Source organism: Malus domestica, chromosome 04 (genome assembly GCF_042453785.1).
Source record: "Malus domestica chromosome 04, GDT2T_hap1".
NCBI classification, from domain to species: Eukaryota; Viridiplantae; Streptophyta; class Magnoliopsida; order Rosales; family Rosaceae; genus Malus; species Malus domestica.
Window position 1 is genome coordinate 26,185,833 of NC_091664.1, and position 16,012 is coordinate 26,201,844.

At 36.5% G+C, this 16,012-nt stretch overlaps 2 protein-coding genes and 1 pseudogene across 3 annotated transcripts; 2 read left to right on the forward strand and 1 right to left on the reverse strand.

The window, feature by feature from the left end:
- Window positions 1-1,268: 1,268 nt before the first annotated feature.
- Window positions 1,269-3,396, forward strand: LOC103427651 (V-type proton ATPase subunit E2-like). The gene is made up of 6 exons (XM_008365720.4): window positions 1,269-1,532; window positions 2,090-2,190; window positions 2,311-2,467; window positions 2,610-2,806; window positions 2,919-3,018; window positions 3,161-3,396. Exons 1-6 carry the CDS (start codon window positions 1,431-1,433, stop codon window positions 3,182-3,184), a joined length of 681 nt encoding a protein of 226 aa, XP_008363942.3. The 5' UTR covers window positions 1,269-1,430; the 3' UTR covers window positions 3,185-3,396.
- Window positions 3,362-6,401, reverse strand: LOC103427650 (BTB/POZ domain-containing protein At3g08570-like). Of its 2 annotated transcripts, none has more exons than XM_070820723.1 (4): window positions 6,135-6,401; window positions 5,537-5,592; window positions 4,241-5,395; window positions 3,362-4,152 (listed from the first exon to the last, which is right to left on the reverse strand). In XM_070820723.1, exons 3-4 carry the CDS (start codon window positions 5,357-5,359, stop codon window positions 3,628-3,630), a joined length of 1,644 nt encoding a protein of 547 aa, XP_070676824.1. In that variant the 5' UTR covers window positions 5,360-5,395; window positions 5,537-5,592; window positions 6,135-6,401; the 3' UTR covers window positions 3,362-3,627. The 2 variants fall into 2 exon arrangements, with proteins under 2 accessions (XP_070676824.1, XP_008363940.3); XM_008365718.4 differs by having other exon boundaries at window positions 5,537-5,603; window positions 6,135-6,398.
- Window positions 6,402-9,172: 2,771 nt separating this feature from the next.
- Window positions 9,173-11,754, forward strand: LOC103427652 (histone acetyltransferase TAP1-like; annotated as a pseudogene).
- The last annotated feature ends 4,258 nt before the right edge of the window (window positions 11,755-16,012 follow it).

The following is a 16,012-nucleotide window of genomic DNA, read 5'->3' on the forward strand; positions in this document are numbered from 1 at the left end:
AAGAAAAATAAAATTAAACAGAAAAGTATTTAGGGCATCCAGTATAAGAGTTATCAAAGTGCAAGGCATTCCTTGCATAACTACAAAGAAGAGATAAAAATAAAGGAAAACTAATGAAAAATGCTTTAAAACTTTGAGTTTTAATGATAAGGACAAAATAAAGGGTAAAGTGAATAGTACCAGGATTGACTTTTTAGTGTAAAAATGTGGTTTTTCGTTAAAGTGAACAGTACCGGGTGCTTTTCGTTAAAGTTTCCTAAAAATAAACCTGATGTGAGTGACAGTAATATGACGTATGTGAATAAAGTCAATTGATCTCATTTATAAAACATTTCACAATCCTTTGCATATAAAATAATCCTCACTCACAAGTCACAATTGAATCCCCACAAGAATTCAACGTGCTTTTCTTTCACATATTTATATAATAAAATAATAGGGTTAGGGCGACGTCATAAACTTTGCGTTCCATAACCTCATGGGACTGGATAGCAAGGATACACAAGTAGTAGGACATGTCATGGAACCAGATAGAAGTTATGCACATGATTCCTAAACCTCTCAAAGAAATAGAGCAAGATTCCGCAACCTCTCATGAAATTTGACATGAAGTAGGCAACTAGAACCTCTCATGGAACCAAACAAAAGCAGTGTTCCAAAACGACATGGAACCTACTGAAAGTAAAGTAGGGTTCCAAAAACACTCATGAAATCAAGAAAAAAAAAGAGTACTCTAGGTGGGATATCATATCCACGCATGAAATTAGAAAGGAAGTATACAAGGCAACGGTCCATACTAGCTCTCTCAGTTCGCAATTTTTAAATATACATACATAGATATATATTTCGGTGAGAAATAGTAAACACATTTATAAATCCATGTTCACAAAATATATAAATTCATGAATTTCGGCCCAACAATGTGAATCTTTGGGATTTGGATCCTTTCCTGAGCTCGGGAAGCGGAGCCTCTAAGCAAATCACACGGACCGTTGGATTTTGATTCAACGGTTACAAACAGGAGGTCCTCTAAAAGTTATAATAATTGTAACAACGGCCCATGTGAGTTGCTTAGGAGGCTCCGCCTCCCAAGCTCAGGAGAGGATCCAAATCCAAATCTTTGGTACATGTTATATAACTCTCAAACAATGGACAAGATATTCGGGAAACAAGGAGGAAACGTGGAAGTATTCAACCTCCAAAAAGTTCGGACGAAACTTCGCACATAGGCATTATTCAACACAGATTAATTGCAATGCTTGTCGCACAAACTACAACTCCACTTTTTTCCTCCCATTTCCTAACTTGCATTCAAGATTATTCCTTCTGAAAGGGCTTTTCTCAAGAGTCTTCTAAACACACTATAAGCACATACCTCGTATCTGTATTCGTATCCGTATTCATGTACGTACAATCTTAATCTTGACAGGATGAACGATGCAGATGTGTCGAAGCAGATTCAGCAGATGGTCAGATTCATTCGCCAAGAGGCCGAAGAGAAAGCCAATGAGATTTCTGTCTCTGCTGAGGAGGTACTTTATAATGCATTTCTTTTTTCTACACTCGACTCAACTGCAATTTGCATAGCATGCCAACTGCAATTTTCATGACTGTGATCATAATAATGTTGTTAATTTTGAGTACTTAGGTATTCTAAGTGGTGTAGTGTGGTCTTGCTGTCACGATCTACTGATGGAATAAAAAATCTGCAATATCTACCGACAAATTTACGGAAGATATACTAATAATGTCAAATGAAACCGTCAAGGTAATAGCTATGAATAGACTCCCGGTAGAGGGCATACAATATGCATTAGAGACGTATGATCATTACGCATCAATCGGTTATTCTATTCCATCTCCCTGAAAGACAATAACTTATTATTCAAAGTCGTTAATAGCATGGTGATACATCTGTACAAAACTCCTACCCAAGCACACGTAATGGAGAAGTAGGCAGTCATGCATCGCTTCGATTCATTCCTAGAAAATTAAATTAGCAATCGGAACATTGTTTTTTTTACATTTGATTGCATAAATAGTTGATATTTATGGGGATTTTAATTTGTTTTCAGTAATTTGTTGACAGGAGTTTAACATTGAGAAATTGCAAATAGTTGAAGCTGAAAAGAAAAAGATCAGACAAGAGTATGACCGCAAGGCAAAGCAGGTGGACGTCAAAAAGAAAATGTGAGTTTATTTATTTCATTCATCCTCACTAAGCTAATCCATCACTTAATCTTCACCATTTTTCTTGAAAAGATTATTGGAATTAGTAATTAATTAAGGGTTTGATTTTGGTGTACGTAGAGAATACTCGATGCAATTGAACGCGTCGCGTATAAAAGTTCTTCAAGCGCAAGATGACATTGTAAATTCCATGAAAGAATCTGCTGGCAAGGATCTTCTCAAAGTTGCTGATGGCAAGAAGGCATACAAGAAGCTCCTCGAAGACTTGATTGTTCAGGTACTTAACCATCGTAAGAAGAATAACTTTAAATCATCGCTTATAAACCCCGATTTAGGTCCTCTTTAATGTTTGTAACCGGTTGTGTTTGTACGTATTAATCTAAAGTGCCGGAAATGTTCTTGAACTTGTATGTATATAGAGTTTACTGCGGCTAAAGGAGCCAGCAGTGTTGCTGAGGTGCAGAGAGGTTGACAAAAAGGTTGTTGAGTCTGTGTTGGAGGAAGCAAAGAAAGCTTATGCTGATAAAGCCAATGTTCCTGCCCCCAAAATCACCGTCGACGATCGTGTGTTTCTCCCACCTCCTCCGAAGAGTGGCGATTCCCACGAACCCTATTGGTATTCTTTTCTGCTCATTACCTCAGTTTTCTTCTTGCATTGATTTGTGCACATATATGCAATAGGCTGCTGTATGCACATTATCATTTTGTTTGGTTGGATTGTTTGGAAGTTCTGGTGGAGTGGTGGTGGCCTCCCAAGACGGGAAGATTGTTTGCGAAAACACCCTTGATGCGCGGTTGGATGTCGTGTACAGACAGAAACTGCCTGAGGTAAGATTAAGCAAAGTATGAAGTTTCATCTGGACATTCATTCAGCACAACAGAATCGAAAAGAAAGCGAAACTAGGAAGAAGAACAAAACTCAACTTTACCTTGCATGATCAGTTCACTTATTTGGTTTCTTTCTCTGCAGATTCGGAAGCGCCTTTTAGGTTAAACCAGAGGAGTACTTTCTTACAAGTGAGAAGAAGACTTGTTCTTTGTTGGTTTAGCAGTTTACTTCTGAGATGATGAACTTTTGCTTCCAGAAAATAACGATTCTTAGCTTACTCTTAAATTAGGGTAAGCTAATTCATAATATGTTACATTGTTTACTAAAAACTCCGAATTCATGTGTTAGGAAAATAAAACAGACTTAAGAGATTCTAATTGTTATTTCAAAGATCAATAGACTACTTGTATAACATTTAGACCACATTATTGAACACATGAAGCGGGATTCGAGTAGAATCCATCTCCGTAAACAATGCGGTCACTAAATGTGATACATGTAGCATTACTCTTTGCATACGTGATACAAACTTCAGGATCCCTTCAAAACCTTCTAAGCTACCTCCGAAGTACTTCTGAAGACAATATTTTTGTTAGCAAAGCAGCTACCTAGGAAACAGAATATCTTTTACTCCTACCAGTTTTCCCCTCAGATCCCCGGGACTTCCGACCTGATTTCTTCGGTTTGCCTCCCGCTTGGCCATTAAAAATCCCAATCCTTCCGATCCCTTTAGAGAGTGAGGTCAAGAAAGTCTTCCCGTGTCCTGTTTTATCCATCATTCCTTGTTTCATAAACAACTGCTCTTTCTCCAATTCACTCAGCCTCACTCTCATTCTCGAAATCTCCAGCTTCAGTTCTCGGTTTTCTCTCCTTAACGAAGCATAGTTGTCTCGAGGGGACATGGCTGCGCTTGGCACACCACTGCTTATTCTCTGCGAGGGGAACCCGTCTCCTGAGCTTCCAGACAATGCATTCTTCAAGCGGAGCTGCTCGAAGTACAGGACTTGCACTGTCATCTTGACTGGGAGTCTATCGTTTTGTGCAGCGTGATTGCAGGCTTCTTGAGAGAGCTTTTGGCAGTTTATGAACTTGCACAGCTTCTTGCATTCTTGTTCAGTGATCATTGAATGAACCTAATAAATAAACATCGAAACAAAATCAATTCAAATATAAAGGGAACTCAATCCAAAATCGTGCAACACAAAATCGAATAAAATCTACCTTCAAATATATATCCACCGCCCTGTAAATCCCGTCATCAATCACACGTGCATAATCGGGCAGTATTTCAATCATGGCAATGAATTTTGGTAAGCTCAGGTAAGGATCAGGAGCAATTTCAGCTAGATATGAGTCAATAAGCTTTCCAACTTTCAATAATGAACCATGACTCGGAGAACCAAGGCCTTCGGACTCATATCCACAATCTTCGCTTTCTTCTTCTTCCTCAATCCGCTGCAGAAAATTCACCAGTATTCGATGAACGGTGTCAACATCATACAACGAACCCCCTGCTTGGATTGAGGGTATAAGGAGATCATCAATCGAAACCATTTCCAACCGTAAAGCAATCCTCCTTTCGAGCTCAAGCCTGCAGGCTATTGTTGCATCCACCATTATTGCCATTCTCAGCATTCCAAACATAAAACTCAATGGCACCGAACAACTTTTCTCTGTTGGCATTAAGCTAACGAGGGTTTCCACAACGGTTTTCTGGTCATGTTCTGCCATGCCAGCAATTGGCTTCACTTTTCCTGGATTCCAAATTTGACATTTTCCGATTCCCTTCAAGGATGCTTGAGCAAAATGCATCAAAGATGCAAAAATGCTATCCGGTCGAACACCTAGTCTTGTCATAGCACATATAACCCTTTGATAATAATCGATCCTCAGAATTGAGAGATCTTCAACCCACCACTCAAGACGATCACTCTTAAGCTCTGTAGACTCACCGCCACAACTTAACATTGATAACCCTGATGCTAATTGTTCCTTGCAAGCATTCAAGGCAATAGCCTCCACACATCTACTAGGAATTTCAACCTCCTCCGCTATAGAAGGTAGCGTCTCACACGTGGCAAGGACTTCTACGGACTTTTCGAGACTCTCAACTACAACTTCACTCAGATAAGTCTCCGTTCGTGCAATGAGGTTTTCATCCCTGTAGTCTTCAGTCATTTCCAAGTACTCTGCAGCGCAACGCAGATGGGCTACATTTACAGTTGTGATCTCAAAGTTTATGCCATAACAGAATTTCATTGCAAGTTCAAATGCCTGCGCCCCTCCTGGTATGTCGAGGAGCTCCAATTTTGCCGATGAATCCTTGGTGTCTGCAACCATTTTCCGAATCTTTCCACTTCTAGACACCAGTGGAAACTTCAACAGGATAGAACCATGTGTGATTAGCAAAACAGAAAAATGCAATGCTACAGCTTGTATTATAATCAATTTAAGACCTAGTGTGTAGCAATAATAGGTAACAAAAAAACTTCACATTGGCAAAACAGAAGAGTGTACCTTATGCAGCAAGAAAGACTCTCCATCCACGACGATTGTAATGTCCCCGGCAACATCTGAAAAGATACTACATGAAACATTGAAATTCTAAAGTCAGCTGTATGAATCCTAGAACTCTATTGCGCTCAGTTTTGCGCCACAAAGTACTTTTCCAAATGTTTATATGTTTTTGTCTATTATGTTAATTAATTAATTTTAAAATGCTATGTCCTGTCTAATATGCTAAATAATTAACGAACTCTGTGAGCCCCCATATCCAGGAATATAGAACAAAAAAACAGTTGAAAAATTAAAATAACAACACAACAGGGTTGAGAAAATCAAAAGAAAACAAAAACATATCGTGCATCATATTATGCAAGTGATGAACACTAACAAAACTTAATGAAACATCGCATAATTAGCATGCAGTTGATAGCTTAAGAGCTAAACAGAAGAAAGCATGCAGACGTAAGTTAGGCCGGTTTAACTCGGGCCTTACAACCGAATTTAAAACCTCTATTTCTCTAGATTTGAGTAGTTTAGAACATCGCATTGTTAGACGAAGAAAATAAACAGAAAAGATTAGAAGAGTTGTAGAGTTACAGAGGTAGATTACCGAGTGGTGAAGGAACTGCAGAGCTTAGGAGTTGGAGAGCGGTTTGAAAAAGAAAAAGGGTTTTCAGAAACCATCCCCATTAATTCTCTTCACCACCGCCAACTGCTGAATCTCAAACAGTGTTTTCGGATCATATTCATCATTCCTTCTCTCCTTTTTCTTCTTATTTTTACGTAAATAACCCGGTGGCGTTGAGAAATTTACGGTTGGACCGCTGCTACTTCTTTTTATGGGGACATGGTCGCTGGTGCTGCAGCAGCCACCTTTTGCTTTTGCTTCTTCATCATTCTTTTTTCTTGTATTGCGTTCTTCTTTTTCTGTTTTTAGGGTTTTTTTTATTTTTTTATTTTCAAGATAAACAAGAAAAAAAGAGTAATGTAAGGCAGATTAAATTTGTAAATAAAATTTTAAAAATTAAAGGACGTGGAAATTGATAATTGGTTTATTACTTATACCTTGACAAACGTGCTTATTGTTATTGGTGACACATCATTTAGTTTGTAAATTTAATCTCTAAATTTAATCTCCTTACCATTACTCGAAAAGAAATAATTTGTTTGGTTGAATTTCAAAAACAGTACATCAGTTTCATAATATTTAATTTTCAAATAAATAGATTTCATGAAAGTTAATTTGTACACAAATTTAAAATTACATTAATTTTTATTAAAGTATTTGAAAGTAAATTACCCAAGAAAAGCGTTTGCAGTTTTTTTCCATTAAGTTGTTTGGTTTTAATTCGGGAGAGTTTCAAGTCGGATTAAATTGCAACTTATTTTGAATTTGTAGTGAGTATGTAGCTTCTTGGGTAGAAATTATAGTTTTAAAATTGAATTACAGTAATTTTTTTATCCAGACCTATTATACTTTTTTCAGCAAATTTTCTTAAACGATGAGAGAAGCATCTTCTATTCTAAAATTTAAAATTTTCTTAATAAACTTTAAGATCGATTCTGGATAAACGCGAATTCCTACTAAATAATATTAGATTAATTCATTATAAGCTTAACTCATTTTCTCATCGTGTAGATAATATCGTAACGGTATAAAAAGAAGAGTTGGGACCAATATTATAATATTATTTTTTTAATTAATTTTTTCATAAATGTATATTTGTAGGACTTGGATTGTCTACCCTCCCATTTAGGTGCCCTTCCCGTGCCCTCCTATTTTGTGTGGTCACGGTTAAGCCACGTCAATATTTTGTATTATTTTTTTATAAAAATAATAAAACAAAAGGAAATAGTAATATAAAATGTTGACGTGGCTTAACCGTGACCACAAAAACAGGAGGGCACGAGGAGGGCACAGAAATTGAAGGGCAGACAATCCAAGTCCATATTTGTACTGGTGCGACAGAATTGGCACGGAATTCAATAAAGATGGTATTATTACAAGTACTATATTCTTCTCTTTTTACTTCAATTATTTGTTTATCATATTCGAACCCTAATATGGATCAGTGCTAAAGATAAAAAGCCCAAATGAAACCAACCGGCCTTATAAAACTTAAAGGCCTGGTGAAACAGTTTGGGCCACGGATACATATCCATTAAAAGCCCTCAGCCTAATTTTAACAGTTGTAATTTCTCCCCCGCACAATTTTTTCATGAGTAAACGGTTAAAATTTCACTAAATGAGGTTGGGTGTAGGGGTGGGTTCGGTACGGTTACCGTACCAAAACCCTCATACCAATTACCGTACCAAATTTTCGGTTTGGTAAAATCTATTACCATTACCATACCAAACTTTCGGTATTGCCAAATGTTCGGTTGGCATGGTATGGCAATGGTAATTGCCACTTTATTTTGAGACAAAATCTGTTTTTGCTTTGTTCAACATTTCATATTTTGTGCCTCTATAATAAGACAAAGATATATAAACCAAATGCATAGACGGAAGAAAATTCTCATAACAAGTGCCCACATGAATTTTGGATTTCCACCTTCAAATGGATTTACAGCCACATGAAATGTTGATGAATTACTTGAAAATTATAAGCCTAAAACAAAGAATGGAAACATAAAGCAGTAATTTAAATTGTAGCCTAAATTCATCTATTATTCATCATTCATAATTCACACACACAATAATTCAAATTATGCATCAAAATGAAAATTAAACTTACAATCCAAATAGAAGTTACAAACCAAAACAAATAGAAGTTAACAATCCAAATAGAAGTTAAAGTTTCAAACCAAAGGAAAATTGAAACTAAACTTCAAAAGGTAAAATTCATTGATCAATTCTTCAAGTTTAAGATGTCGAAGCTTTTGGATGAGACATTGAACTTGTAGAAGATTGAGTTTGTGTCAAGCCTATATTACAAACGAAGAAAACATATTAGTAGTAAGAAGAATTAAAGTTGAAAACCATTTAACAAACAAAGAAAATGTATTATAATTTATAAATATGTGTTATATTATAATTATATATTATATAATTTATATAAATTATATATTATATTATATTTTCGGTACTGTATGGTAATACCGTGGTAATGGTATCCATTACCAATACCGTACCACGAACTTTCGGTACGGTACAATACCGTACCATTACCGTTGGCACAAAAAATTTGGCACAAAATCGGTATGGCACGGTTGGCAATTCGGTTGGTATGGCAATTTGGCAAAAAAATCCACCCCTAGTTGGGTGTATGGACTGCACACCATTCTTTTGTGATGCGCTGAGAACGACCCCCATTTTAACATATGACTTGACCCTTATTCTTTCAGTGGTGATTTTTAAACGCCTATTAAATAAGAGTGTAAAAGGCCAAAAAAAAAAAGTGTTTTTATTATTTTTCTAAACTTCAAATAGAAGAATAAAAATATAAAAAAAAATTGATAAAAGGAGATTAAAGGGTGAAAGAGAAAAAAGAAAACTAATGAAAATGACTTGAAAACTTTGAGTAAGAATAATATAATAGTACCAGAATTGAATTTTTAATATAAAAATATGATTTTTCGTTAAAATGAACAATTTAGAGTTCACATGGAGGCAGGGCCAATAAGGGGGAAAACAAAAAGTTGTGTGCGCCATAACCGATTGGCCAAAAGAGCTTTTGCTTTTGCTTTTGCTTTTGCTTTCGCCATGTATGGTTTTCCCAAAGCGCAAACTATCCGAATTCCCTAGCAACAGAGCTTGCGGTCACTCACACAGCTCCACAGCAACAACAACAAGAAGAAGAACAAGCAAGAAGACGATGCGTACGCTGAGTGCTGCCTGCGCATCCTATCCTCTGTAAGTTCTTCCCTTCCCACCCATCAGTCAGTCTTTTTGTAATTTCGCTTCAACCCATGTCTGTTTATCGAGCTGTCTCTTGGAAAATTTGAAAATTTTGGTAGCTTTGCACTTAATAACTTATTGGTAGGCTTATGTATCAAGAAAACAAGATTCTAACGAGCATTCTTAGTTCGAAAACAGTTTAATTGCACAAAAGAATGTGTTGAAAGTAACCATTTGCGTGTAAAGTTAATTACTTGATGATGGTGGATTGAAGAAAATGATGTACCTTTTCGGCTGTGTTCGTGGCAGATGCCGGATTGTTTCGTTTGAATCGTGTCGTCAAGCATCGGATAAGTTACTGTTTCCTTGCAATGTGAGAGAGCAGCTTGCCAAAGGTATGTACCGATTGATGTACACTTGCTCATGTCTGCATAGTGAACCATGATCCAAGTTTCTTTGATCTTTTTCTGTATCTTTTGCAGCAAGAAGGATGCATAAGGGATATCGACCCAAGGCTGGCTTTTGGGGATTCAATCCATTAAATCCAGGTGAACTGATTTAGAATGTTGAATTTGCCATGTCACTTAGTGCTCGATTGTTGAAACGGGCAAATATGAAGCCATTGATTGGTTTGAGCGCTTAATCAGTGAACTTGTTTAGAAAGTATGTTACTTTATGGATTAATGATACGTTTCGTAGAAAGAGAGTTTACATTTTGTTGGGCTTCAAAGCTTAAATTGGTGCATCTAAAGGTTGCCTATTGGCAGCATGCTCAATGCTTGTACCACTTCTGCAGTTTTGAAATTGGTACTAATTGAAGTCTAAAACAGCGAGAAATTAGATATCATCACACACACGCAGAGAAAAGTTATGATTGTCGTTAACTCACTTCTTGTTGCAGTATTTTAAACAACACCACCACACAAGTAGTAGAATCACCGTCCACGCTCCCAGAAGAGGAGGAAGACGAAGAACCTCTGCCTCAAGAATTAGTTCTCATTCAGAGGACTGGACCGGATGGAACACTTGAAGAAATAATATTTTCTTCTGGTGGAGATATTGATGTGTACGATCTTCAAGCCCCTTGTGATAAGGTAACTATGCTGTTGTTGGTGCTTCTTTTGCACATTCTTCTAATAGTCAATGTCTTTTGAACTCCCAGTTGTGTTTAAGTCACTCTTCATAGGTCCGGACTCTACTTATTTTTGGATGCATTTTACCTGATTGACCTTTTAGTGAAGTTGTTCTGTCATTCTTTTACTGTATATGACATATAATGCTATCTATTTCTCTCTCTATTTATCCAATTGCAACATGTGGAGATAGTATGCTATCTTATATCCACTGCGAAAGTCAAGTAACTTCAATGTAATTCTTATAGGTAGGTTGGCCTCGGAGGCCGCTGTCGAAACTAGCTGCATCTTTGAAAAATAGCTACTTGGTTGCCACATTGCATTCAGTTTGGAAATCACCTGGAACACGTACATAGTGGATAGAGCATTGTTGCAGTCCTTTTTCACACAATTGGTGTTGCAGTCTATATTATATGACAGAAGGGAATGACCAGAAGAAGTTAATTGGCATGGCTCGAGCTACATCAGATCATGCCTTCAATGCCACAATTTGGGATGTCCTTGTTGATCCCAGCTATCAGGTACGCTTATACATTGTGTGTTGGACTTAAAGCACTAATCGCGTAACATGTTTTCATGACTGTTACCCATGATGTCTTTATCATTCAGGGCCCAGGCCTCGGAAAGGCTCTTGTTGAAAAGATTATACGGGCTCTTCTGCAGAGGGACATCGGAAGCATTTCACTCTTTGCAGATAGTCAGGGTAAAACAACAATTATTTGTAGCGTTCAGTCTATTATGGTATCATGCCATTGTTCTATTTAAGTTGTTCAAGATTGATGAGCTTGTCTGCCATTGCCATACAATTACAACTGCACGGTGACATCACAAATCTTTTTCCACCAACCCTACTCTACATCGATGTTCCTTCTTATGACTCGTCGAGCTTTTTCATTTCCACCTCGGCTGTTGCCAGCTTTAGCATTTTCAGCTTGTATTAACGTGGTCATTTTCATTGTCATTGCAGTTGTAGAGTTCTATCAAAATTTGCGTTTTGAACCGGACCCGGAGGGCATCAAAGGCATGTTTTGGTACCCAAAGTATTAGTTCTCACTTCAAAAAGGTCAAGCTTGTAACATTATTGTGCTATGTTAAATTGGTTTAGAGAGCAAGTGGTTAATCCAATGTCAAAGTTTATAATTTCCAAATTTGTGGCCCTATCCCGTTCATTGTGTTGTATACCTTATAAATATCACGTACTAAACCCTTGAGAAAGGAGACTTGAATGAAATAAAAATCGGAAACTTTCATGAAAAGGGCTTGGGGCTGAGTTTATTTTAACAAAAAATCATGCTATAATTTTATTTAATGAAAAAAAAATATTTTAATGAAAAACCCTTAAATTTTAATGAAAATGACACAATTAAAGAAAAAAAAAAACCATGATGCAGGGGGATTTGTACACTGTTTATGAAACTGCACTATTTATGAAACTGAATGATACTATACTATTTATTAGTCTAATTTCATAAATAGTGCCTAGTTTTTTGCCCACTTTCATAAATAGTACCTAGTTTTTGGTCATGTTTCATAAATAATGTCTAGTTATTGAGTCCAGTTTCATAAATAATGTATAATAATTTGTACAGTTTCATAAATAGTGTCTAGTTATTGGTCTACTTTCATAAATAATGCCTAGTTCTTGATCATGTTTCATAAATATTGTCTAATTCTGACACTTGTTTCATAAATAGTATATAGTTCTGTTTCATAAATAGTTTCCACCTATTGGTTTAGTTTTGAAAATAATACTTAATTCTTGTTTTCGTTTCATAAATAGTGTCTACTAATTGGTCAAATTTCATAAATAATGTCTATTTATTGGTATAGTACCATGAATAGTGTCTACTTATTGGTGAAGTTTTATAAATAGTGTTTAATTCTTGGTTCAGTTTCATAAGGTTTGAAACTTAGACCCTTTTTGATCCTGTAAAAGCACCCATTGCTCTGAAAACGATGAACCTAGAAGTGACTCTTTAGATCAAAATCTTGAGAAGATTATGTTCTCAATAATTATATTTAAAAAGCTGTTTTCAATTACCAAATTAAAATTTCCTCATATTATTCACATACCTACAATAATAAATGTAGCTCTCCATCCAATTTCTTGAGCTTAGGTGTCATCTTGAAGAAAAATTTCCTTGTGCCCGTAACACAAATGGTATACCACGTGTTATTACATAAGTGGTGGAAAATTTTATCTTTTATATTATTAATTTTTTAACACAAGAATCTCACAACTTGTATAAAGTGTACCACTCTATATTCTGGGCACATTAAAAAGTTTCTCGTCATCATGACTACTATTGGAAAACAACACCACAAAAGTAAAACTGGAGAATGTAATTCAATTTGAAGTATTTTTCTTATTCTAAACAAAACAAAACAAAAAATCTATTAATGTAGCTGACAATGGGAGAACAAAGTGAAGTTGGGAGGGGGTACGTGCCCCAATGCAAGTTGGGGTTTTTAGGAGTTTATTTATTTATTAGTCTTTTGTCATTGTTATTAAATAAAGTTAGTGAGTGATTTTTTATTAAAAGGTAAATATTTGAAGTTATTTTCTTTAGTTTTCCTTTTAAAATATTATTTGCTTTGTGCAATTGAAGTGACTTGTTTCTCCTTCTAAAATTAAGGGTTTGGGTTGATCGTGTGAGTGAATCCACGATTAGCATCGTTGAAGGAGCTCTGTTGGCCTTTGTTGAGCGACTCCCAAATTCTATCACCTGTCTCTTGGGGACTCTTGGTTTTTTCCGACAATCATTCTTACCTTTTGAATTTTGAAGTTGAAAATAAACATCTTATGATTGGAACACTCTTTCAAACCTTGACTAGGTAGCTGAATGCATGGATGGTGAGTTTCCACAATGTCAAGATTCCAGTGTGTTTCTAAGGTAAAATTCAATATCTATATTTAAATTTCCACCTAAATTTTATAAAATATTTAAAAAAAATCAGAAGGAAAAATATAATGAATTTATAAATTGGTGGAGAGAAAAATGAGAGATAAACTTTAAACTTGAAATTGGTATATAGGGTTGGTTTGGTGCTTGAGATTTGATGACTACTATATTCAATGTTGTCGAGAGAATAAATGATATTTTTTTTTGTCAATGTCAAAGATAGAAGATGAATTAGTTGTTAAGGGAATTTATCCCTCCCAATACCAACAAAAAGGGTAGGATTAGATGTGAAATCCCGTCCTCGGATTTCACTATTTAAAATTATGTATTTTCGTATTATTAATTTGAAGATGTTTATATTTACGACGTATATTTTTTTTAGAAAGCACCTCGATCGCATATTGTTGAAAAAGGAAGCCATGTGAGTGGTTGAAAAAAGAAAAAAGAAATTAGAGCTGCCAAATGGCAACTAAAGAAGAAGAAGAAAAAGGAAGAGGGGGAGAGATCAGAAAAGAAGGGGGAGAAGAAGATGAACGGAAGAGGAAGATAGTACAGGAGAGAAAAGGGGGAAGGTGCAGCGAATCGGGAGAGGAGAGGAGAGGAGAGGATGGCCCAATCAAAGAGGGAGAAAGGAGGGAAATGAGAGAATAGGGAAATAGGGGAAAACCCAGATTCCCCTTTGACCCGTAACCTGGACTCGACTTCTCCATGATTTTCGACGCCTTTTTAGGCGCTTGTTCTGGCAAATTGCAGCCACCCACTACCTGGAACCAACTAAACATCATATTCTCTTCCATATTCATTCAAAAATTAACACGAATTGACCTCGAATTTGTGAGATAACACTGGCGGGTTCACGGTGGCGGAATCCGCCATTTGTGAAATGATTTCCTTCAATCCTCACCATCAAAGTACCTCCCTTAAGCTCAGGAACAATGTTCAATCATTGGTTGGAACGTCGGAGTCGATTTGAGGACGAATCAAAGAACACTTAATTCTAGGATTCTAGAGGATCAAGGCTGATTTCAGTTGTTTCCCGGCCAAATTGGACTTCGCCCCAGGTATGAAAATTTCTCCTCTCACCGAGAACTACTTTCCTATAAAATTTGGTAATTTTTTAAAATAGTTGAATTTTTTGGCGAGATGAAGCGGCCAGCCGCCACATGCGGCGGCACGTGGGCTGAGACCCCACCTTCCCTTCCTAGACTAATTTGGATAACCTGATTCCATATGTGACGTTCGATTGACGAAATCTTGTCGTATGACTATAGTTTCGATAGAGACCGTCATTTGAACATTAAATGAATCTACGATCCGACCGTTGGATCGTCACCAAACTTTAATACGTTATAGTACATAATATTTGAGGACAATAGGAACTTGTGGATCAGGAATCCAACATACGGATCTTCCCAAATTGGATTTGTAAGTTGTTAAAATAAAATGTTGACCGCCACCGGAAATTGTGATTGGCGGAGATCCGACCGTTGGACCGTGGTGAGATTTTAGTATGATGTTCTATGAGAATAATGCGAACCTTAGGAATTTACAAATCTAAAATCTGATGAGCAAATCTTTCGAATCGAATTATGTATAGTTGTGGACCCTACCATTGACCGAAAGTTGACTTTTGGTCAACATGTCTCGAAACGTTCTAGATACTAAAATTGGTACTACGGGATACTAAGTGAAGTCTAGTGGACCCACATTGGTTAGAGAGTAACTTGAATATATGGGATATGGTTATTATCTTAATTTCTTATATTAGTATCATTTGTGAATATGAATTGGTTTTATAAATGTGATTTCTATTGAAATGTGATTTTTATATATTTAGCCATAGACCTATATTTATTAAACATGATTTGGCTTGTGTTCTGATGGTGGTTGTGATATATGTAGGTTTAATTATCTTTTTAGTAATGTGAATGATGTGTATGATTATTTTTATGACAATGTGATCCTAGAATCCTATTAGAAGTATGATGTAACACTTATATGCTTGTGTGACATATTAGAGATGGCCTTGAGAAGTTGATGGTGTAGGTGACTACGTTGTAACTCATAGGGGTTGGGGTTTGGATAAGTTGTGTGTTGAAGTTACTGCACCATGTAGCAGAGGTACATGGATGGTCCAGCTTGGTATATCCGCGTTGGGGGACCATACGTATTTCAAGGGTGATCATGCTTGGTATATCTGCGATGGGTGATCATTGCCTGTATGATTAGACTATGCTTACTGTCCTGCTTGGTACATCCACGATGGGGGACCATACGCATCTTATGAGTGATCATGCTTGGTATATCTGCAATGGGTGATCACTACCTAGAGCTATAAAATACAGTCCTACTTGGTATATCTGCGATGGGGGACTGTTAAGGATGATCATGCTTGGTATATCCACGATGGGTGATCATTACCTAGAGCTATAGAATACAGTCATGCTTGGTATATCCGTGATGAAAGACTGTTAGGGGTGATCGTGCTTGGTATATCCCGCGATGGGTGATCACTGCCTATGTTATTAGACTATGCATATGGTTCTGCTTGGAATATCCGCAATGGAGGACCATATGTATTCAGGGATGATCATACTTGGTATATCCGCAA

Coding starts and splice junctions, on each gene's coding strand:
- LOC103427651 (XM_008365720.4), top strand. CDS start 1,431: ATGAACGATGCAGATGTGTCGAAGCAGATTCAGCAGATGGTCAGATTC. Junction 1,533..2,089: donor TTTCTGTCTCTGCTGAGGAG/GTACTTTATAAT, acceptor ATTTGTTGACAG/GAGTTTAACATTGAGAAATT. Junction 2,191..2,310: donor GTGGACGTCAAAAAGAAAAT/GTGAGTTTATTT, acceptor TGGTGTACGTAG/AGAATACTCGATGCAATTGA.
- LOC103427650 (XM_008365718.4), bottom strand. CDS start 6,214: ATGGGGATGGTTTCTGAAAACCCTTTTTCTTTTTCAAACCGCTCTCCA. Junction 5,604..6,134: donor TGCAGTTCCTTCACCACTCG/GTAATCTACCTC, acceptor TGTTTCATGTAG/TATCTTTTCAGATGTTGCCG. Junction 4,153..4,240: donor CGGTGGATATATATTTGAAG/GTAGATTTTATT, acceptor TTTATTTATTAG/GTTCATTCAATGATCACTGA.